The sequence below is a fragment of the Copadichromis virginalis genome, linkage group LG15 (genome assembly GCF_057382275.1).
Source record: "Copadichromis virginalis isolate Kocher_CV1m ecotype Utaka linkage group LG15, C_Virginalis_male_GT1.1, whole genome shotgun sequence".
Lineage (NCBI taxonomy): Eukaryota > Metazoa > Chordata > Actinopteri > Cichliformes > Cichlidae > Copadichromis > Copadichromis virginalis.
The window spans coordinates 9,452,636-9,477,881 of record NC_140632.1 but is presented as its reverse complement, the minus strand read 5'-3'; the positions used below and the strand labels follow the sequence as shown (position 1 = coordinate 9,477,881).

Genomic DNA, 25,246 nt, shown 5'->3' with positions numbered 1-25,246 from the left:
ACATCACGATATTCATTGTGGCTCATGGAATGAATTCACAGCCAAGTCCTGATTTCTCTCATGTGGCCTTATTTAAATTGTCCCATTTTAAGCTGCATGTACTTGAGACAGCATGACGCTTACAGGTCCATTTTCAGGCCTAACACCCTACCATATAATTTCCATCTGCTCACTGGTTAATAGGGTAAGACCAGCGAGAACCACATTATGAATTGTAACTTGCTTTAGCAGAGATAGAGGCCGTGAGAATTGAACAGATGCAGTGCCATGCGGGGCTTGCAGCTGTTGCGAGGCCTTAGAAAACCCACAGCTGTCCCCCTCTCTGTCTGAGTCCTTAAGTAAAAGGAGACTGCGAGACAGATGTGACTGATGAGGCGATGAAAAATCCAAAGAACAGGTGGAGTAACACAGGTAGTACAGTGCACTTCTATAATGTGCATCTAATTCTTTCTGTCTACACTCTCGTCTTTCCTTCATGTCAATCAGTTACTGTGGCTACCCATAGATGGCGCTCAACTCATTTTGAAAAGCACCGGCCTTCCTCAGGGCTGTCCATCACAAAGTGCCACAGACTGCATGGTGTTGGGGATGAGCTGCAGAGAAAGGCACCCTTACCTGTCCTTGAGCCAGGCGAGTGAGCGGGGGGTGGATAAAAAAGAGTAGATTCAGCATGTATGTACAATGTAGCCAGGAGCCATAAATCATGACCTTCTTCAATTTACACAGGGAGCATATTGATGGTTTCCTATCTCCTTCACTCACTTTCACCCAGTTACATTGTCTAAGACAACACCGCTCTGAGTACGTAACTGTGACTGACACTTTACAGCCTATTCTCAGTGGACTCTCACCTCAGTCGATGAATAATCTTCATGAGGCAAAGGAAGGAGTCCGGCTGCCCAGCTGTGGAGCTGAAGCATTTGTCGGTGGTACACGGTTGCACTAAGAGTGTGATTAAAGATTTAATAAAAGACCTAAGCAACAAGACTGGTTGATAAACAGACTACAGTGCGATATTGTCAGTGCCCCTTGGTAAGTACAGACCGCCCTAACAACTTGTGGTGACTTAAGGTGAATACAACAGGGTTTGCAGGATGGAAAGTCACTATAAGGACAGTGGGCCATGGCCTAATTCCCTTCTATATGATAGGTGAAAAAAAGAAGATCTGCAAGTTCATAAGACACATTTTCTGTAGCTTCTTTTACTTTGCTTGCAGTTTTTTTTTTTTTATCAGTCAAACGTCGGCGAGGAACACCTTCACATAAAACTTCTACACATAAAAAGGTCTGCTGATATACAGTATAGACCAAGTTAATACACAGTTATGATTTGCAGCAATAATATGGAGTGGCGAGTGCAGCTTATGCCAGCATAATAAATAAAAAAATGAAAAAGTGACAAGCCCATTTATCTGTTTAATTCAGTCTTCTGTTGAGACATCTTTTCGCTGGACATCATAGCTGATTTTGTTTAGAGGAATGCTTTGTGGCAGGCTGATTAAACACAGACTTACCCCCACTCCACTCCACCCCACCCCCACCCCGACTCCCATATTGGCTGAAGTTGAAAGCCCAGTAAATGAAATGACTTCCACAGGATTGCACCACAAAGGAAGAGAGTGCGTCAGATGTGCATTCAGCCGGCGTTGTAGCCAACGCAAGGTCAAAAGGGACGGCGTGTAGACAGTTAACCAACTGACAGTCGGGGGGCAGGAGGATGCCGTTACACCCCGAGGCACCGTCTTGATAATATCCAAGCGCGCATAGACACATACACACGTGTAGACACTCAACTGGTCTTCCAGGCACTGCACATAAACTACCAGTTTTATTGCTTTACAACTTGCCTAAGGACTATTTATTTTGTGTGCATCTGTGTGTAAGTTTGATGCGAATTTCATCTTATATCTAGTGCAGGTTAAGCATAGGCTGCAATTATATTGTTAGTAGGTTGTGCAAATAAAAATGTATATACTGTGATAGTGTAACAAACCTCATTGTTGCTCATTTTGTAGATGTGGTTGCATCCTCGCTTCAACAAAGGATGTTACTGTTGCACCCAGAGAGGCAACTTTGTTACAGAAGACATCTGAAAAGTGCCGGGTGACAATTTGCAAAAAAAGAAACAAAGAAAGTTATAAACCTAAACCACGATAAGCTTACATTATCAGTAAAAAACACTGAAGACCAAAACTAAGCATAGCTATCCAATAAAAATCCTGTGCAGCTGTTACATAAACCATGTGATTTTATTGTCACTGTACATTCAGTGCACTGTTAGATTTGACTCACTCCAAAAAAAAAGAAGAAAAAGAAAAAAAAAGCATATATTTACACATGGATACAGTAGGCATGAACACAACAAACGAAACACAAGAAAATGCCACACAATACTGTCCAGTGAAACCCAGCTGTAGTTGCTTCTAACTTCCAATATTTTCCCTTTGTCTTCCCAGGACTGTGCGTGCATAGTTAGCCTGTCCTTTCCCAAGCATAAGTGTATAATCAAAATGAACCAAAGCTCCCTTTTATCTTGATTCATATATTACAAATGCTAACATATTGCTTTTGAGAAGGGGAGGGTTAATCCTCTTGGGTAATCACATGTCTGTGGTACATACACCTAGCAGGGTCCTTTATACACCGTGGACCAGAACGGCCAGGGAGGTTCCTCCATGTTTTATGTAAATCTCGTCATCTCAGCGTGCGCGGAGTTAAGGTAAAGTCCGCAAATGGAACAGCGAATAAGCAGCTTTCTCCTCCGAGGAATGTGTTCCCCAACCGCCGTAAGTTCATCTACATTTTTTTAATACCCAGCCAGTGATGTCACTTTATTTCTGTGCCACAGATTCCCAAGAGGAACCCATGGCCCGCTTCCAAACCCAGTGTAATTTTCAAAAAATATGAATTGAGGTATAGGGTCTAGACGACTTTACTCACTATATGTCCTGCTGTGCCGATAAGCAAAATCGATGGTAACGCAGTGTGTGTGTGTGTGTGTTTCAGCATTGAGATACACAAAGATACAGAAGAAAAAAAAAAACAGAAAATAAGACAATATCTCACCAAAGACTTACTTAAATAATTACCCATTGACTCAATACAGTGACTTGTATTATACAGGTTTTCAGTGGGCTCTAAATTTTGTTGCTAATCCAACATGAAAAACTCCCTAAATTGGCAAATCAAAGGATCATAGTTATAGTAACGAACAGCAGTCGTAGTATAGTGAAATATGCACATAATACATTTGTACAGCATGTCCACAATGTAAACAAAGAACAAATAAATGTCAGTCTGATGCTCCACAACACAAGGAACATAGGGTGGCCATATTTGCCTTGCATAGCCCAGTGATCGCTCTGTTATGAAACTATTACAGAGACTCATGAAATCGTCTTTGTAAAGGTTTAGACAAACCCTTCCCACCATCAACCAAAGTAAAACGTCTCTCGTCCCCAAGGTAGAGCCAAAGCAGAAATTTAATTGCTCCATTTCTACTGAGAATTTCAGCTTAGGAGACAATTAGAGTTAATTGGATGTAGTCGAACTGTTTTAGAAGTCTGGAAATAAATTAAGCATTTTCTTTTATTTTCTTATATTAATTTGGGAGAAGGGGGGGGGGGGGGGGGGGTGGAAGTTGGGAAACAATTAATCTGCTATCAAGTCTTCAAAGAGCATGGAGGTGTGTAAATGAACTCTGATCAGGAGGGAGGGTCAGTTTTCCTGTTTTGGTCGAGCTGGATTGCAGCCATTTACAGAAACACTCTCCTTAAATTAGTACAAAAAAATAGAAAAAGAAAAAAAAAATCCTTTCACTTTTTAGACTTGTTTTTATCTCAGAGTGAGACTTCACAGAACTAATGATCGATCAATGCCTCTATTGAGCGAACAAAAGAAGATAAAAGATTTCCAGCATGTTTTGTTGTTAGGTTTAGTGGATACAGAGCAGAAAGGGTATGCTCACCATTAAAATCTGTATTTATGTGGAAACAGCAGTCATGTCTGCCTAATACAGCAGCTTTCATAACGTGTATTAAAAAGACAATAATGCTTTGGCTTGCTACTGTACAGAGGTGATGAATCCCTCATTTCAGCCGGGGACAGAAAAGCTGGTTAACAAGTGAGGAAGTGCATCGTGGGAATTGTATTCTCTAATGTATATGGTTATAATTATCTATGCATTACATTACAGTGAATCAGGAGTGTTCCTGTGGGAATCGTCAATAGTTACTGGCAGCTTGGCTTTATGCTTTATAATTGTTTGGGCAGAAGCTAATGGCACTTGACACTTTAAAGACTACTTTAAGTGTTCACGAGGGACAATATGTGTCTTACTAAAACCCTAAGAGCAGCTGTTTCATTTATTATTAGTATACTGTTTTGATCATATGGTAACATGTTCCATCTAACCTGCTCAGGTCATCAGGACAGGAAATAATATGTTCATAACTCTATCACTTTTATCCTAATTGAGTAATTTGGCAACTGGTTTATCACTGATAGATATTATGCTCCAAAAGACTACCATTACTTTTGGAATATACAGATTTATTAACTTAGTCTGTACTCCTTAATGGGAGTATGTTTGTACACAGTGCCTGTCTGAATATTAGCACCTTCATTAAAAATTAGCTAAAGACCAATACAACTACAAAACATCCGAAAGCTGCATCTGGTGGTCAGTGAGATATATAATTTTCCACTATTGTTGCCACTAAGAATGAACTCGGAGAGCCTTTCAGGTTGTTCTCAGACAAACAAGTGTCATTATTGTGATTTGGATGAAAAGAGAAATTAAGACGAAAGAAAAGTGAGGAAAGTAAGGATCATAATGATTCCTGACAAAAATAAAATAAAATTTGGGTATAATTTAGCATGTTGCATATAAACTTTTTTCTTCCTTCATCTCATTTGCAATATGATCTTATGCTACAACCACAAATTGGTGTCTACAAAGAGTCTTTTTTTTAAACTTTATCAGTTATCCTGATAAAAAGTCATGTAAAGCATCATTTTTTTAGTTTAAAGCTCCTACATTCCTACATCAAAGCACGTGATGACACTTCAGTTGGAAAAAAAGACTTCCCAACAAACCAACTGGGACATTATGACAAGCATTTGAACGCACAAATTAATAATATTAATTGACTGTAGCCTTTATATCGACACAGATGATGTTAAATTAAATAGCAAATAATACTGTTCATACTTTACAGACATATTCAGCTATGGGCTATCAATATAGTGACACTTGTTGTGTTGAGAACAAACTAAAACAAAGGTGGGCAGAGTTTCACAAGAAAAGGCAAAGCCTGTACAAAATATCACAATCTAGCGCACCATCGTCAACAAAAAGCTTTTGAAACAAACTGAATGATATTGTATAGTTGCTGAGGTCTTCATATTAGGGGTGTCAGTTTGCATTAAAGGGCGTATTACATTGCATTCATTGTGTTTAACTTCATTCTTAAATATAGCTTATCGTTATCACGTGCAGGTTTCACAGTACGTTTAGTTGCCAATAGATGTGCATGAGGACAAAGAGAAGCGAGGGACAAGTTTAGCCTCTAAAAGCAAAAAGGACCGACAGAGTGAGCTGATACAATACTCATTATTGCCACATTATTCATAGCTGCTCAGTGCAAACTCTCAGTGAACTCTGATCACCAGCCAACCACCGTCCTTCTGCAAGCACCAAGTTGACCGAACCACTGAGCTGATGAAGCTTCTACGAGGTAAATATATAATGAAGAAATGGAGAATCTTACTGTAACGAGTACCACTGTCTTCGATGGTCAATACAAGAATATGTCTAACAGTTCTCCCTCCCCCAACCCCACATGTCCAGTGCAATTTCACACAATATACAGTACACATATTATATGTAGACCAGTTAGAGACTATTGCTTTAACAGCTTGCGATGAGAAAACGTGAGAGAAGGAAATAAAAACATGTGGCTACGTGGCTGTACAGTTCTTGAGGACATTTATATTATCACGTTTCCATTTTGAGATGAAAATAAGATAAGAAACAAATTCACAGAACCTTCAGGTGATATAGAGCAACGGGTCTCTGGTTATAACAAGACCTCGGCTGCCTGATTTCTGTACACAACATCTTTATATACATAATCGTGATCCCCTGTCAATCAGTCTGATAATTGCCCACCTTTTAAAACTATTTCAAGTCCCTTTAGTTACCTTTAAGTTTAGTTTTGTTTAAAAGTGTTAAAATGACTCCAAGCTTCATCCTTCCATTGTCAGTTGGCACCACCTTTATTTATTGATTTATTTTTTAATGGGCTGTCCCTCGCCTCGGATTGGGTGATGCAGCTGCACGTCAAACACCCGGCCCGGGTGTCAAGCCTTGGCTTCCAGCATCTCGAGGAATAGTTTGTGCATGGGGACTTTGCCCTGCATTTTGATGCTGTAGAAGTGCTGAACGGCCTTGGTGGCAGTCTGACGGAGCAGAGGCAGGGTCATGAGCAGCTTGCCTGCCCGCCGGGGGTCCTCTGGGTGCTGGGAACCCTCAAAATCCTGCAGGGCCTCATGAAGAGAATCCTGGAGCCTTTGGACAGCCTCGATATTCTCTATGTGCATGGAGTCTGGAGCGAGAAGAAGAAAGTCGGAATGACAAAAATGCCTAAGACAAATCAGATGTTTCATATCTACATTGACAACAACTGCATGTTTTGCAGCTGCATCATCTGGTTTTAAACTCAGTAGCTTGTATATGCAAACGTGCAATTTTGCTTCTTAGTGCTTAATGACGCTCCTTAAATAAATGACTATGCATGGCTGGGAGTCTCGGGAGACATAGGAAGAGAGGGAAGTACAGTAGGTATATATAAATATACAGCAGGAGAGGAAAAAAAAGATTCATTTCTTTTGGTATCATGGACCACATACATCCCCCCTGCTAATGAATTCAGATGGCTGCATTACTAGGATATCATTCAGCTGAATGATGGTGGCAGATGGGCTTCATTTCCATAAGAAAGAGCAGTTGGCCCCCTTATGTATAGGCTCTAAAATAAAACCAGTTGAGACTTATTAAAAACTGCTCTCTACGTATAAGTCTACATGTTGGAGGGGAAAAAAGAGAGAAAAAAAAACCAGGCTTGTCCTCCGAAGGACGAGCTGACAGCGAGCATTTTAATGGACAAGCACTGGTTTGCTTTCAGCCAATTTCACTGCACTGACATACTGTGTCAGGTCTAATCTGTGTATGCATCATATCCACAATTCATTAACTCACAGATAAAGCAGTGCACGACGCAAATGCGAATTCAATACAGTATTATAATCAAATCTCACAGACTGAGATAAACTCGTCCTACCCTGGTAGTAATACGGAGTAGCGCTAAAGAGAAGGCAAACACGGCTGCTGATTGAAGTGTAAGTGAATGAGATCAGCTCTGCTATGTGTCATGAAAGTTGTGGCGTGAAGTAAGACCATGTATGAACATGTAAATGAGGCAGAAAAAAGGGAAAGTACAAGGCTAATTATGTTCCTAACTGACTGATTAAGTCTCTTTTACCAGTCGCCTTCTGTGTAAATTGCATTTCTATCTTGGGAAATTAACTAGGCTATGTGGACCGCACATGTGTTCCAGCACTCTTCATTTGAAACCTTCATGTTAATGCTGATCTGATCCTCATTAGGCTGCACGATCATGTGTGTGCGCGCGCTCAGATGTGAGAAAGAGAGTGGAAAATAAGCAATATGTTTTTAAATGGGTGCACGCGTAAAGCATGAGTGTGTGTGTGTGTGTGTTTGTGTGTGTTTAAGGAGGCTGGGGCTGGGGGAGGAATGCAAAACTAACTTTGAAGAAACAATTTCCATGTAATCCGTCAGCAGCCTGGCGTCAATCCCGTCGATACTTTGCTAATTACAAAATCAATGGCCATGAATTTCCACAGCTGTCACACCCAGAGGACCACTGGAGCTGAAGCTCGCCGAGACTGTGTTCAAACGAGCCGAAGTTGCCCCCTCGCCCTCCCAGAGCAACCCCTCTGAACCCTAGCCTTCCTCTCTCTCTCACACGTCTTCCTTATACCTTTACCTCCCTGTCTTTCCATCACCTCCCCTCCTATTTATCCCCAACTTTCCCATGGAGTGTTTGTCATCAGGAGACTAAAGCTCTGGGCTCAGCATTTTTCATTTTTTTCAGTCAGGCAGGAGAAAAGACTCCTAACAGGCATTGATTAGCGGGGGACAGGCCCAGCCTCATGAAAAGCAAACTGTCAATACGGGCGCAGCATCTTCACACTGGAACAAACGAGGCCCGTCGCTCCCCGACGCTCATTCCACTCCACTTAACACATTTTATTGACAGCCCCTGTTTTTCTAATGAAATGCTAAATATATCTCCCTCGGCTGTGGCGCGCTGGCAGCTACTGTTATGGAGATGGAGAGAATGAGAGTGCAATGTGACAGTCACACACAAACACACGTGCACATGTATCTGCACACAAATTAAAATATAGCTACACACACAGACACAGACACAAAGTTAAATTAAAAAAAAATCTTGATCTTGACCTTTATGTCCTCTCTTATCGGGGATCTTTCATTGTGGGGGTGATGGTGCCACAAGATACCGATAACCACTCGACATTTTTTATCCCTGTGTTTTATTTCTTTGTCTGTTTAATTAAATGCCAACTGCCAGGCTTTACTTGAGATTTTATATAAAGATGTACCTTCCTGTCTATGTCATTACTGCGGAGAAAATAAAGGCTATTTGGCAAAAGTGACTAATCGGTTTTCGATTACTTGATTACAGTATTTTAATTTACTTTAATTTTATTTCTTTAGCGATAAATCACAGTCGCCTCAAGGTGCTTTAAGTTGGAGGGAAAAGAGCCTCCAGAGAAAACCCCAACAATCAGATGATCCCTGTACAGCAGTTGGCGACAGTGGGAAAGAAAAACTCACTTTTAACAGGAAGAAACCTCTGGCAGAGCCAGGCTCAGGGAGGGGCAGCCATCTGCCGTGACAGGGTGGGGGTAGTAGTCAACGCAAGTATGCCACTGAGCCACTACTATCTCTGGGAGTTTTAAATAGATGATTTTTGGAAAACTTAAACTCTCTGGAAGCCAAATACAATAAACAGAACTTGGTTTAGGATGTAATCCCATCATTTTGACTTGCATTCAGCAACACAATCCTGCTCTGCCTACTTATTGATGCACTATGATGTTTATGAAGATCCAAACCCACTACTCATCCAACGTTTCTATGAATTTGAGCCTACAATATTTGTGCTGTTCACAAACTCATAGATTAGGATTGTGAATTTAAGTCTAACAGGTGAATGGAAGATTACCTGAGTTAGAGAGTGCAATGGCTTTGAGCGTAACAAACTCCTCCTTCTCCATACGCAGCTTCTTGTAGCGTCGGACCAATGGCAAGATGGCAACATGAAGGTCCAGCAGGCCTGAGATCCTCGCCTGCTCCTCATCTACCACGTAGTCCTCCGCATACATTATCTCATCCTCACAGGGCAGTGAGCGAAACACAATGCTCAGCACCAGGATCTCCATCCAGGCACTCTGCAATAGACTCATCTGGTCTGCCAGCGAGAGTGTGGAAAAGCCTGCAGGAGTATAAAGAAAATATATGTCACATTTGAACATTTTCTAGGTACTGCTGAGCCCTCACACAGAACAACCATGTGACATAGTAAGAGGGCAGCCTATTAACCCCCCTGCTCAATTGTTGCCTCTTTCAGTCCTCTGTGTGCTTTATGGGCTATGTATAATTGCTGCGCAATCCTCAAAGAAGTCCGACTTGAAACAGAGACCGACTGCTGTATGCAGTGGCTTTCAGGGAGCAATATAAATCAGTCAGGAGCAGAGGCCTTTGAAACATGAGCCAGGGCTGCCTCAGCCATCAACTCAGTCCTTCTGCAACCCACTGCATAAGCACATGAGACCCTGCTTAGTGAGGACAAATCCAGACTTAACACTGATTATATCGTATCATTGTCAGAGTAAGGACGGGTGAATAGACATTCACTTCTTCTTTACAACAACTTCAAAGTTAATTCTGTCATTTAAAACAGACTAAATTAATGTACTGAAATTCCAACTGAGAAAATAGGAAGGAGAAAAAAAGAAGATCGTGTGGATTTATAATTAGACTTCACCATTTTATAGTTTTCGCATTTTCTAAGAGACTTTTGTGGGATTCCTCCACCCTTTTCATAAAAGGGTAAAGAAAAACCTTTCAAACAGTAATCAAAACACTTCTGAATCAAAAAAAAACAACCTCTGTTTGCATCAGAAAGACCATCTGATGATTTTTTTTCTTTTAAAGGAAGCAAGTGAAAGTACCTTTTATCTATAAAAGATATAGCCTACAGGTTTATAATAAAACATTTACTACAACAAGAAACTCTAATAGTACATGCCCATGTCACGGTACTTTCTGACCCGTTTTTGCTGATGGCCATTAAATTAAAATGATCAATGCTTTATAAATTGTAGCCCCATAAATGCACAAATTGGGTCATTTCAGCCCACTGCCAGGTGGTTGCTATGCAACATGATGATAATATATCATGTGTAATTCCACTTTTGTGGATATAAATGAGATGTTAATGTTGTGAATTGAAAACAATAGGTGATGATGATTTCATGAGGTATTGTGGATTGTTGTACATTCAAGGTTAAAAAGGTAATTTTAGTCATTTGTAATATGGTTCTCATGGAACCTGAAGGTATCATAACATATCATCCATAACTTAAATTTTGTGGATGTGTTATTGTTGTGAAACTAAAACTATAAAATCCTTTTATAAGTTGCTGCAGCTTCAGAAATGCTAATATCATGTCATTTTAACCTGTTATTAGCTGGTTGCTGGGCATCAGAATATCTGATATAGACAACAACCTTCAGGTGTATCAGATGAGCCTGCGTACCAAGTTTGGTAGCAAAAACATATGGACAGACATACACAGATTTGCGTATCATAGTAAAATGTCTTTTTTCCTGTTCATGCACAATCATTCCCTGTATATGAACATGGTGTCTCACTCTAATCCTGTTCCTGCCTATCACATTGTTCATATTCTTTATTGGCATCAACTTTCAACTCACCTCTTCTGGCTGTGGACTCTGAACTGGTATTTATTGGTTAGTTCATTCACAGGAATTTTGAGCCACCATGATTAAGAAACTGGATCTGTTCTGTAGCTGTGGTGTAGTTCTCCCAACAACATTTACCATCATGTATCACAAGTGTATTAATGTGCTGATTTTCAGTGTGTGAGAATTTGTTTAGAGTTTTGCAACAGGAGAAATCAGGTCCGTACATATACTGAATAACATATTCACTGGGATTGGGATGGAATTATGAAGGGGAATGCTTTAAACGCAGCAATGTTAAGATCCAAAAACAAAGCACACATGCAGGCTTCTTCCTGTGTTGTTCAACCTTTTGAACTTGGTGTGGCAATTCATCCAAATCTCGAGGTCGACCCATCAACTTTCACCTCTAACATTCACACACACCACATCAAACACCTGAAAGGACCTCAATGGCCACAATACCTTTCACTACTCTATGGTGAATAGGAAGGTGATTGGGGGATATTGACCAGGGCCTTGAACTCACCACGCTGCTTACTTAAATCTTGAAACTTGTATGGATCGGAATCGGACAGGTTGACTTAAAAGGGGTCCTCCCGATGTTTCTTATCAAGCAAATAGAGGAACGGCGGGAAGCGAGAGAATGAAACAGAGAGAAAAGAGTGCTGGGGGTGTCATTGATTAGTAGATTGTAATCAGTCCACCAAATGCGAAAGGGTATCGATCCAAGCCTCAGATCTGACAAACAGACATTTGATGGAGGACATCCGGTACATGTTTAGTGGGGGGAAGAGAGGACCACAGGATCACTGAATGTAGATATCAATGCTGTGTCAGGAATTCATGAGTTTACTCCAGATTCCCCAAAGACACTTCTGCAAGAGAAATGAATGGCCTAAATTTGGTGAGGCTTATTTAGAATAGTGAGGCAGGACTAGGGATGGGTACCGGTGTCCGGTGCCATGATGGCACCGGTTCTGACATAAACGGTAGTAACCAGACCGAAAAGCAGCGCACATTTCGGTGCTTTATTTCGGTGCTTTTTTTTCCTGAGCTGTGATACACTTTAGATTCTAGCCAATCATTTTACGTTTCCGAGGATAGTAGGCGGGGCCAGGTACGTACGTTCTGTTAGAGCAGAGCTACAGATTAAAAATGTCCAAGGCGAAGCGGTCAAAAGTCTGGCTGTACTTCACAGCAAAATATGCAAACTCAGCAGCCTGCAACAAGTGCTTTAAGCTGATACTGTGATACTGTCAAAGGAGGTAACACCTCAAATCCGATGAAACACCTGGTGACGCATAGCGTTTTTTTTTTAAAAGCCCAGAAATGCGCCGTATTTGATAGCTTGCTGCGAGACCTCACACCGAGCACATCTACTGCGGGTGGGTTGCCTGTTATGCAACATCCCCCAAAAACACGAAGAGGAGAGTCCTGGCCCCTAGCCCTGCCAGTGTAGCAGAAATGATGACAGATGATGGTGGCAGCAGCCGTTCTTCTCTGCGTGAGTAGCTAATTTACGTTGAGTAGGCTAACCACGTTATTACATTAATGCATGTAAGGTGAACTAGCAAACATCATCATAGCTACATGCGGCTGTCTTCTTGTTTGATGGCAGATACTCCCTTCACCCTGGCTAAAAAGGCTAAAATGACCAAAGAAAAAGTGGAAAACAGTTAAACATGAGAGGTTTAGGACAAAGTTTGTGTTTTTTCCATTGTTTAAGCACTGCTTCCAGCCAAGAGTGATACCATATATGCCCCATAGCTGCAGAAAAGGCTAACATTGTTATATTTTTTACAACAGCTGAACATGAGAGGTTTTTGGACCAATTTTGTGTTCTCCATTCTTTAAGCACCGTTTGAGCACCGGCACCGTTTCAAAAGTACCGATTTGGCACCAGTATCGGATAAAACCTAAACGATACCCATCCCTAGGCAGGACAAAATAAGTCTGACAGTTAGAAAAAAGTAGCATAGTTACATACAGAAACAACCCGTTTAAATAACTATAAAGCAAGAACACTTAAGGCTAAAAATCATGCTTATTAGCTCCATTTAATGTAGCATACCTTTAATATACTGCCTCAACATAAAACCACCAATTGTGCAGAATGCCCTCCCTTTGTGATGCCAAAAGCTTGCTTATCATGGGTAACCTGTAGTGTCAGGCATCAGGACATTGGTAACAAATGCTTTGAGTCTTGAGAGCTGCTGGGTGTGGCCTTCGTGAACCTGGGCTGTTTTTGCATGTGGGACAGATGCTCAACTGGACTTTGTAAATAAAGTTTCGAGCTCTTTGTAAAATTCCTCCAGTTGCTCCTGTGCAATTTTGGAACTTGTGACATGTCAAAGTAACATCTGCATGGAGGCCAGGACTAAAGGTTTTCCCAGCAGAACATTGCACTGTGCTTTTCATTTTGTGACTCATTGGTGAAGACATGCATATATTTCCCTTATTTTCCCCCAGCACTCCTGGCCACCTTTTTCTTTTCTCTTTTTTTTAAACACTCAATTTACTGAAGCAATTTAGTGACTTCCTGGTTTCCCTTGGGTTAGCCTGGAGCTGGATGTGCGTCGCCTGGAGGTGGCTGAGTTAAGTGTCACTGTGGAGGGTGAATCCCCCTGATGAAATATCAATATTTCACCCTAGTGATTTGATGCCGTTTGACCAAACATGACACAATACTGAGCAAACCAGGCAACGTCAGCATCTCTGTGTTTGCAGTCTCTCTGCATGGAGATGAAGAACATGAACAGCGACGCTGTTCTGCTAAACTACAGGGTTTTAGAGTATTTATGTTTTACTTGTTAGCTGAATAAATCAAAATCCTTAATTTTACATCCTATAGGCTTTATCGCTATGCGTCTTCATAGTGTAGTGACTTAGACATTTGCTTCACAAACAAAAGGTTGCTGGTTCCATTCCAGTTGAGACAGAAATCCCCTTTAGGGTTGCGTCAGAAAAAAAAACATGGGGAGCTATCAGCTGTGGTGACCCTTGTGAACAAAGAAGCACCCGAAACTAGGTTTAGGTAAAATTATTTTAAACTTAAAGTGATTTCTTTAAATTATTTTAAAGAAATCTAGACTATTGGAAAATGCCTAAAAGACACTTTGAATAAAAAAATGTCAGTGCAAGAGTGCAAATTACTACTTATAGGGCTCAATGAAGCCTAATTTTTGGAGGTTACAGTTCACTTTACTTCAACTCAATTTTATTTATATAGTGGAAAAAAACCATCATCTCAAGGCGCTTTATGTAGGAAGACCCTACAATAATTCATCAAAAACCCAACAATCAGACAAAGTGCTATGAGCAAGCTCTTGGCGACAGTGGGAAAGAAAAAAAACAACCTTTTAACAAGAAGAAACCTCCGACAGAACCAGGGTCAGGGAGAGGCAGCCGTCTGTCATGACTGTTTGGGGGCGAGGGGAGGGAGACACGACAAAAGATATTATTAATCTCTGGCTGTTTTCCAAAGCATAAGTAATAATTAGATGCAGAGTGGTGTATAAACACATAGTAAGTGAAAAAATGTGAGTGAAGAAGAAACAGCAGCCTACAGCATAACTATGGGAGGATATAGGGTCACCTGATCCACCTCTAACAAATGCTTTATCAAAAAGGAAAATTATGACACTAATCTATAGAATCTAATCTAATCTATAGTATAGAGGGTCGCTGTAAAAAAACTGTAAAAAAAAGACTGAATACATGTAAATAGAGGGCTACTCAAATACCCATAAATGCCTAAAACTCAGAAGTTACTGCTAACTCTTTTAAGCTAAGTTTTGCTAACGAGGCCATTTTTCACCAAAGTATGTCTTTTACCTCTTCACTCTGTGCATTATTGCCAAAATTAGGAACACCCTGTCTCAGATACTAGAAGAACTAGTCCAAACATTTTTCAATTCCAGGCTGAACTCCTTGTTACAAAAATGCCACAGCAAGTATACCAACAGGGACTGGAAAGAGACACATTCTCTACTTTTATAACTAAGCTTGACAATTTTCTTTTTGATAATTAAACTATCTCAGTGACCCTGAAAAAAGCATTTATCTGCCACTACTGCATGCCATTAAATTTGAATTCTCTCTCCTCCAGCTTGTGCTTTGTACTCTCTCTTTGCACCTCTCTGCACAAGCTACACATTTATGATCTGTAGTTACGAGCCCAACTAACCTGCTCAGTGTTTATAGTGTGTTATTGCTCTGCGCTCATCTCTTCTCTCGCCACTCCCCACAGCTGACTGAGGCAGATGGCTGCCCCTCCCCGTCCCCCTAGTTCTGTCTGAGGTTTCTTCCTGTTAAAAGGGAGTCTTTTTCTTCCCATTGCCAAGTGCATGGCTACAGGGAATAGTAAGGTTTGTAACACTGCAAAATTTTGATCCAACTATGTAAACTGCTGTTTTTTTTAGTGATCAAATACATTTTAATGCTAATAGTTACAAAAAGATTTACTACGCTGACAAAATGTAATCAAAATGAAATTTTTTAGCCATAAAGAAAGAGACAGTAAGTTATATAACAAAATGTCCCTATTTATTTGAGCATTAAAATAAATAGGGACTGTTTTTTGCTAACTTTAAAATCAAAATCAGAAGTATTTTTGTTGCTTTTACATCTATCACACTGTTCACTGTTTTAAAACCATGTTGTGCTCTGCAAACTGTGGGGCAGCTTTTGTAGTAATGCATTGACCTGCAGGGGGAGGCTGTTGTTGGTGTGTGTGTGTGTGTGTGTGTGTGTGTGTGTGTGTGTGTGTGTGTGTGTGTGTGTGTGTGGGTGGGGAGAGGGGTGTTGCTGTTTCACCAAACACATTACAATACTGTAACACTGTAAAAACCCATATTTAGCCAATGTAGCATGTTAGTCAGCAATATGTCTATTTCTTTAAAGGTCCCCAGGTCCCCAAAAAAAGAACTGTTTGGCAGGGTTCTGGTAATGCAACAAAAAAATACAGGTGCGTGTAAGATAACTGAGGCCCTGCTCAGTACAGTGAGGAGACTGAGTGGTTGGCAGTGAAGCTTGAAGCTGTCATTGAGAGCGAGGTCTAAAACAGACAGCAGTTCACTCTCTATTCATTTAGTATCATTACAGGCCTCCTAAGAGCCCTAATGGGCCTAATAAAAAGACAGAGGTAATAATGAGACTTGAGGGCCCTATATGAGCAGGAGGAGTAGGAGAGGGAGAGCCAGGGGAACAGGAGAACAAGGAAGCCAGAGAGTGTGTGTGAAAGATATTATGGCAGAGGGTGCGCGGGACAGAAACAGAGAAAAAGAAAGGAAAAAGAACGAGCATTAGATAAAGTGAATAGAGGGCGCTGTACGCTTTTGACTTGAATGTAGTCTACGCTTTGTGAGGTGGTCTGTGTGTGTGTGGTTACAAATCAAGGGCCACAATAACATGTCTCCTATCATGTTCTTGAAGCCAAAATGTGTGTTTTTGTTTTATTTTTTAAAAACTTCAATATTTTTAATTGGCTCCTTTGCACACAAAAAAACCTAAACCAAACTAAACTGTGAGGATTAAAAATTCATCAAATTACTTCTTTCCAGCTGTAAAACACAAATATTTAAGCCTTCACAATGAACACGTGTACCACAATACCTAAGGAGTATTACATGTTTCTTCCCAGCTCTCCACATGTGGATGCTGAAGGACTTTCACATTAATGGAGCGATCTGCGCTAATGACTCCTATTACCTCATCGTTAAGGCCATTTGCGCAGTGGGCTATGAGTGTAATGGAGGGAGTGGACTGTTAAACTGTAGGGACCCCTTTTGTCTTAATCGTTACTTGGTGACACTTTGACCCAGTGGCCGCGGGTAAAATGTCTCCAGAGTGTCACGTGCTGCCTTTAATAACTCTGACAGATCTGGATTTAGATCCTCACACCATACAAGATCAATACTTTTTTATTTATATTTATATATATATGTATATATATAAAAAAAATGTAATGAGAATAAGGCAGTGGAAAAACATTACAGTAAAATTCATTACAGGCCCCATGGGGCTCCATTAAATTGAGGAATTTGACTGTAGTTACCCTATTTGGCTCTTTTATGAAAAATACACCTGAATTAGATTTTTTCCCTTGTTCACAAGATGTTGGATGGAAAAGAGGTCAGGAGTAAAAAACAAAAAACAAAACCCAAAAACTCTGCATTTGGGTCAGGGAAGCTCCTTTTGTTCCTGTTAACGCTTGTTTCTCGATGTAAACTCGAGAGTGGTGAGACAGCATGTCTCAAACCCCAGCAACCCTCCATTGGCTAATCGTTTAATAAGGCTTCTCTTTTCCTAAACATTCATGTAAAGTTCAAAGGGCTGGTTTGGGCTCAGCTCATTTTGGCACACAGTCCAAACAGATGATGTAAGCTTTCCCCAACAGGTAACTTCCTTCATGTTACTCCACTATGCAATCGATGCTGTTTTCAGATGGTTGCCCACTTGGCTGACTGTGGATGAAGTGGCTAGGTGCCCCACTAGTGGAACACAGCATACATTTGAGAATCACTGGTCTACAGCAAATTGACACATAATGTGGAGGAGTTGTCTCCTAATGTCATTCTCCATTCCTGAACTTTTCTTACTGCTAAGGCCTCAATCACACGAGCCTGTCAACGACCATCTGGCAAACAAAGGTCATAAGGTTGTCAGGTAAGGTCCCTAGTTAGTTGCCAGGGTTGTCAGTAGTTTGCATGGAAGTACTGCAAATACTTGCAGACATCTCTCTGAGCTTTAGTTAAACTTAAAAAAAGTACAACGCAAACCGGAAATAAAAAATATTTACCATTAGAGTAAATTTTCCTGCATCAGCCAATGCATTTCAAAAGCGTCAACTTTTACTTTGAAGGCAAACAACAAAATGACATATAAGTGTCATTATTTATTAAACAAAGCCAAAATGCTAAATAAATACGCCCCATGATTCAGTTGTTAGTAGAACCGGCTTTAGTGACAATAACTTGAAGTAACTGTTTTCTGTATGACATCAAATCATTGTAACCTTCTTTACGCCACTGATTTAGCCCATTGAGGTTTGTTTATGTCAAGCTCTCTTAAGGTCCCCTGTATTTCAATGAGATTGAGGTCTGGACTTTGACTGGGCCATTACAACACCTTGATCCTTTTTCCACCCGTGAATAAGCTTTCTCACTGGAGTTCAATTTAAAAAAAAACAAACTTTAACTCTTACCAGACTGATGTGCAAGAACATTGGGCTCAAATTGTGGTCATAAATATTTTGTACTACTGAGTTTTGTAACCTTGTAAACCAAAATATCTGAAAATTTTATGTTTGTGCATTCGTAGATGAGAATTTGTTTGTGTGTGTAAAAAAGATTTGTGTTTGTAAAAATATTTACACAAGTTACAGTTTTTTTTGTTAAGGTCTGCTTACAGATACAAAACAAAAAACTATGTGTAAAGCTCTGCGTTCAAGTTTCCTGGCTGTGTGTGAGTTTCAACATACAAGTACGAATTTTGACCCGTTTTTTCTTCCTTTCAGCTGATTGGTCAATGTCATCTCAATCACAAATTTAACAATCCAATCAGAGAACAGATGGGTTTGGCTGTTGGAGTGGCGCTTTCCATATAAAAGTTTCAGATATTTTGGTTTACAAGGTTACAAAACTCAGTTCACAACTACGCATTTGATTTACAAGTACAAAATATTTATGACCACAATTTGAGCCCATACATTCCTGATATCTTTGCTGCTTGGCATTACATTAACACACATCTGAATACCGCAGACCAGCAAACTGCCAAAACCTCAGTTTTCACAGAGGTGCTCACCCTCGCTGATGATCAATTAATTAACTTGATTAGTAGCAGCTTGCTGCCACTTATCTTTCTATTTCCTACAGAAGCAGTAAGGATGTACTTTGTTTACACACTTCTACATCTTTTAGTTTTTGTCAAATAAATAATGACACAGGTTACATGTCATGTGCATTTCCTTTGAGGCTTTATTTACTTAATTTTAAACAGATAATTTTTATTATGTCCTGATATGTAAAGCCACAAAATTAAAAGAGGATGTACTTTCTTTTTCCCATAACCGTATTTGCCATCGTCCTATAACTACTCTGGGCCACTGCTCAGCAAACGATTCATAGTCTTGCTTTAAGTGTGGACGATGAGTCAGTAAATGGGACAAATAGGACAGCACTGTGCCAGCCCAAAAGGAGACAGAGAGAAAAAAACTCCATTGTTTTGGCAAAAAATCATTTTTTATTTACTCTGAATAAATTCATTTTTGTTTTTACGACTAATTAATTGTGTTTAAGCAAGCATGAGACCTTTTTTCGTTCCTTACTCTGACGTAAGGATTTGCTTTTTTTTGTTATCACCTTGAAATAAATGCACAACAAAAGACAACTGAAGATAAAATTTGTGTCCTGACTGCTGCCATTTATTTTAATCAATTAGGAACCCCTTTAAGAAATGCATCAGTGAAGAATATTACTAGCTTTAATTGAATAATAATTGAATTGACAACACGTGTGTCTTTTACATGCTTTATTTAACCAGATCAATGGCTTGCATATACTTTGAAACCAGCCAGTGCTCCTTATGAACACGCGGAGGTCCAAAGTGTCTCCTTCAGCTGATAAAGATGAGAAGAACGGAAGATCTAAGAACATTTGCATAGCAAGTCTTATTTAAGAATTCATCAACAAGGAGAAGGGAAATCCATCAGTATTTCCCTAAATAAATCAATTTCACCACAGGCCCTGTGTAGTCTCCTTAAGTAAGTAAGAGGATTGCTTTCTTTAAGTCTGGGATTGAAATGGAATACATTGACATAGGGGCGGGTCCCCCCCACAGACTCTCCCACCCCACTCCACCCCACCCCAGTCAAATCAAAGGTTTCAGCTGCTCTTTATTGATTAGATTTTAGAATATGGGACTAGCTTCTCCCTTAGGTGCAGATGAGTAGCAGATGTTAATTATCCTGTGTGTGTGCATGCGTATGAACGGGAGGGGGTGGCGGGTTATGTACAGCAGTCGGTGAAGTACTCCAGTAATCTCACACTGTAACATTTGAGTAAATCAAAGAGCAAATGGGAGCAGTTTCTCCTCCGCTTTACTAACTGCACAAGACCACACGTGAACCTTTTTTTTTTTTTTTAGCAACTTAATAGATGGCCTGTATAAAAAGCACCTATGTCTGAAATTTCACATTAAGACAAGTGTTTGGAAAGCCAGAGCCCTGATGACAGGTTCAGTCAAGAGCAGTCACATGTTTCTACCTGGGATATGTTTGGCCCAGCCAATGATGACCACCAGCTCGCGGTCAGCCAAGTCACAAAGCGTTGTCAGAGCCTTGATGTCTCCGTCCGGCATGGTGGGGTCAGGCATGGCATAGATCTTCTCTGGCTCCACCACCAGCAAATGAGAGACGATCTTTGTCACTAAGAGGGGGAAGAGACAGAGAGAGAGAGAGAGAGAAGGACGGAGGGCGTGAAGGAATATAAATGTACTGTGGTGTGCGACAGTTTTAGGCAACAGTGTTTGCCTAAAATATGATCATATTGTGCCACATCAATCTCATCTTTGGATGTAGATAACAATGCTCTCGCCATATTCCTCAAGGGGATTCATTTCACAGTTTTATGTCCCATCATATTAACTAATAAAGTTAATGCTTTTTGTAATGCTCAGGTAATACACACATTGTTACTGAGTGAGATTTTAAATGAAAAAAAGAAAAAAGCAACAAAAAAGCAACTCACGTGGTTTTTTGGCTGGAGGGGGGAGGGTGAGGCCGAGGTAGGCGCCGTTTTCGGCATCCAACCGCCGCTTGTACTTCTGACGCCCCCCTCTCACTCGATCCAGACGCACACCTGCAAAGAAAAATAATTAAAAATATCACGTATGCATAAGATAAACCAAAGCCACTCTGACGAATCCACAAAACGTAATGATTACGTAGCAAAATAAAATAAAAGGGAACTTTTCACTTGTTATGTTTGGAAGTAGGCGTTGCTGCTGACTTTCTCACTTTCTTTTTATATGCTTAATTTTTGAAAGTTACATTCAGTTATAACGACCTATTTTATGGCATCGTATTTGCTACAGCTTATTATAAAACTGTAGCCTATTTATTGGGGGGGAAACTTGACCTATTTTGCTGTGTCATCAGACTCTCACGAGCATTTCAGGGTTTTTAATTTTCTACCCTGTATATGACAAATACTATATAACCATTCTTCATATAATATACAGTACAAAAATTAGGATAACAGCATTTTTCTGTCATTTATCTACATAAACAGTTACATTCCTTTATTTTTAACCTTTCAACCATCAAGCAGGACTTCTGAGTGGAAGTTTAAGCATTCACATGCAGGATTATCTTCAAAGCCATCACAGAGGATGCGGGCTGGATGCACCTTGTCTCCTGAATTGATACGTTTGCATTAAAAGTTGTTTGAGCACTGAGGGAGAGCAAACAGATTTTACATGGTCAAGTGGAATTAAGTCGTGTGAGATTTCCCAGTGACTCATATAAATTCCTTTGATTCCCCTGGAAACAAAAGAATCCGATTAGGATGGTCTTTCAATTTCCTGACACCGACTATCCACTAACCTAATTACCCACCGTGCCCAGAGGGAGCTCATTCTTCCCAGCAAACACAGTGAGATCATTTTATGCCTGGCAGATTGAAGCTAAATCGAGAGCCCCTCTCCTAACACAGCTTTCCATTTGTACGCCTTAAAGTAATCAATAAGGCTTGCAAATAGACTTCTTGTTCTTTGAACACATGTGGATGCGGTTTTAATTAGTCAGTTAGGCAGGCAGGAGCTGGGTTTGCGATAGATGGAGCTTTAGTGGTTGTTTTTAGCATTACTCTTGGTTAAGTTAAATTTAAAATGATAAATTGGGCTTCAGGAAACAGTGTGCATGTACTCCAGATATTAAATCAGTTCAGGAGCCTCTCTCTCTCTATTTAATGGTACACAGAGGCCTAATAAAGGGTTATGCAGTTAGTTAAGCCTTTCACAATAATAAGCTTGTTTAATGCATAAATATATTAAGAAGGTACCAAAACCGAATTCATGCAGCATGTTCTTGTAAGGCTAACTGACAGTGAATTGTTGCTGCTTTTGCCCCTAACATTATCAAGACACACACACACACCAGTTTCCCTGCCGTGGGCTGCTAGGTCATGTAGCTACAACAAGCGACAAGTGACCAAACAGCCAGAGTTAGAATTCCAAGATCCGCGGGGGCTGTTTGAACTCGAACATCCAACTGGCCCATAATTAATAGACGCTGACAAGAATTAAGAGCTCAGCGCTAACCAGTTTCAGTTTACAGCTTAGCGGCGCTCCAAACAGCAGAGACCCGAGGCAGGAGGGCAGGGACAACGACAAGGGAAAAAAACAAGGGTTAGATAAGGCTGAAGAGTGGGAGGGTTGGAAAATCAAACAGAACAATCTGCTGTGCTTGGATGAATATATCTGTTTTCTGATGGTTTCTTCTTTCTCAATTTGTACATCCTCTCTCTGTCGGCCCTGCCTGTCCCAATGACCACCTGATCTCACCAGTGCGGGATTATCTCCTCCCCATGTGATATGGAACAGTACTGAGAATATGACCACAACAAGACAGCTGAATGAGGCCCCTGGAAGAGGGCCGGAGAGGGTGCGAGGGGGGCAGTGTGTGTCATCGTCAGCACCGCATTCCTAACCTCAGGCCCAAAACCACATCGGCCTCCGCGCTTCAAGACAATGCGGGTCCAGACGAGAGCCTCTGACATGGGTTGGGGGCGGCGGGGGCCAGGCGGGTCCACAGATCATCTTAAAGGCATCCAGATCCTTTTTTATGGTTGCTGGCCTTTCATAAAGTGTGACAGGCAAAGTATGGATGCATGGGTGAGGTTATGGGGTAAAAGAAATGTGTGTGCTGGATAATATGAATTCACATACTACAGCACGCTCATAACTTTGTGCTGACTGCGAGAAAGACGGGCTGAGATACTTGGCTGAAAGTCTATTCTTGCTATGTGAGTGTGTTTGTGTGCGTGCACATGTGTGTGGCAAGACGATGAGGCATATTTACATTGGAGCAATCTTTACAGCCACCTGATCTGTTTTGCTTTCACATACACAACATTTATTGACTTGTTAAAACGTTAAGGCAAATTTCTTATTAAAGTGACAGTGTTTCGCTTCATGAATGAAATCTGAGTTAAGTATGTGATTAAATTTTCGGCCTAAAGCCCCCACCCAAATTGTCTAAATCCACATTCTTCGCAATGTGGTCAGAAACATCGGTCTATATGCTGAAAAACACCCACATCAGCAGTGTCTTCAATGTAAAACTGAAGCCAGAAAAACAAAAATACACAAAGGAAGACAGAAGGTTGAGCAAAAACAAAAAAAAGTGTCCAAAAAAAACATTCATGATATAAATGAGATTCATTCTTCTGGTACAAAAAGATGCTCTACAGAGCAGCTGTCATCACTGAAAGGTGCATGTGTCTCATATCGAGACTGTGTGTTACTATGTGAACATGTGCTCGTGTGTACATGCGTGTTTAAGCTTCTCACTCTCAACTATTTTCAGCCTTTCACCTGTCAGAGGCGCTTCTTTCGAGAGAATGTGTCAGAATTGGCTGGCTGGCTAACGCTGCCAAAGGGAGATTAGGAGCTCCCTATTTTAGCTGGGAAAAATCAGAGGGATGCGGCGTGCAGCCCCCTCCGACGCAGCCTGCTCACCCTTTGCAAAGCGCAGCCGCTCTGCCCTTCCAGGGCTGCCTCTCAACATCTGATCTGGAAAGTCAGAAAGAGCTACAGTAAAGGCTGTCATCGGGTTTTTTTCTTAAGTCTGGGTGGGCTGAAAATAAGAAGGGAAAGGCGAAGAAAAGACGACACAAAAAGTTGAAGGGAACTGGATTGGGTTGGGTATTAACATGGCGCACCATCTGCTGCAACCCCCTCCCGGTGGCCTGGCAATGCTGGCACTGCTTAACCGTAACTGCCATGGCACTTGTATCACTCTTTATCATGTTTTACACTTACATAAATCTGAGCCAGCGTGTCCACAAAGGGCTATTATTTTGTCTCGCAGTGCCGCCCTAACCACAGATGCAGCTTTAATAAAAAACATCTGCAGAGCTCGAGAAGGGCCGAGATCATTCATGAAGTTGAAGCTGGTGTAGTGGACAAAATTAAATGTTTTTAAAAAGCTAGAACGGTGTCAGTGACAAGCATGGGACCTCAAGGAGCGATTCTGAGCCCCTTGTCAGGGGTGATATACATTTTAACATGTGTGTCGGGAAGCGAGTACATGTATAGAAGGGTTGTTATGAGGTCAGCGCTTCGCTAAATCCTTTTCTTCGGAGGAACACGTGTTAGCCTCCGTGTCTGATCTATCACCTGCCAGACAGTGAGGACAGGCCAGTGCAGAGCCTCTGGGTGGGCGCTGACTTTCAGCTGCATTCTGCCAGCTACTCTGACACCCTAAAAAGCAAACAAGCCGCCACACATGTGCTGTTAGATAGACAAGTTTACGGTACAAGAAAAAACAAGTGGCAAGAAGGGAGGGGTCCTTCTCACTTATAGTTCAAGTACTTCGAATGGTGCAGACCAACACATGCTAAAAATTCTGGTTCTGAAGACGCCCACAGAGTATAGACTTTGGGTATATCTTTATTATGGTGATGTAATCTTAGCATATAGATTGGTTTCTGATTTAAGCCTATTGATTTGGAAGGGACCTGACAGTCTGTGATATTGGATATGGCTTTACTAATCTTTTGTGTATGTGGCCGGAGGAAAATAAGGCTGTAACATTACCCTGGTAGCCACGTTCGCTCAGGAAAGACTGCTGATCCCTATCTGTGGTTAGGAGAGGGCGAGACAGCGGTGTAGGTTGCCAAAATAGTCTGGCAGCTTGTGTTCATCCACCACATTACAGCGATGTCAGAAAATCCCAGCATGCAAAGAATAAACCACAGAAACACCGAGCTAACATCACTGAACTAGAACCCACCAGTAGTGACTAAAAGACCAAACTGTAAGCGCCTTTTATGCTCAGACCTGCTTCTTCCAGGACAGACACTCAGTGGGTATAAGGCGATATGCTTCTGTTCCAGTGGGACTTGGTTTTTGAACACGATA

The 25,246-nt window shown here is 41.0% G+C and overlaps 1 protein-coding gene across 1 annotated transcript in view; it reads right to left on the bottom strand.

Moving 5' to 3' along the window:
* Window positions 1-2,225: 2,225 nt before the first annotated feature.
* LOC146691778 (steroid hormone receptor ERR2-like) overlaps window positions 2,226-25,246 on the bottom strand; it is a 42,406-nt gene continuing 19,385 nt past the window's right edge. The window contains exons 4-7 of the mRNA XM_085431753.1: window positions 20,851-20,961; window positions 20,368-20,529; window positions 9,336-9,605; window positions 2,226-6,608 (exon numbers count right to left, since the gene is read on the bottom strand). Coding sequence (XP_085287879.1) covers window positions 6,364-6,608; window positions 9,336-9,605; window positions 20,368-20,529; window positions 20,851-20,961 — 788 coding nt within the window. The 3' untranslated portion in view covers window positions 2,226-6,363. The remainder of the gene's footprint in view (window positions 6,609-9,335; window positions 9,606-20,367; window positions 20,530-20,850; window positions 20,962-25,246) is intronic.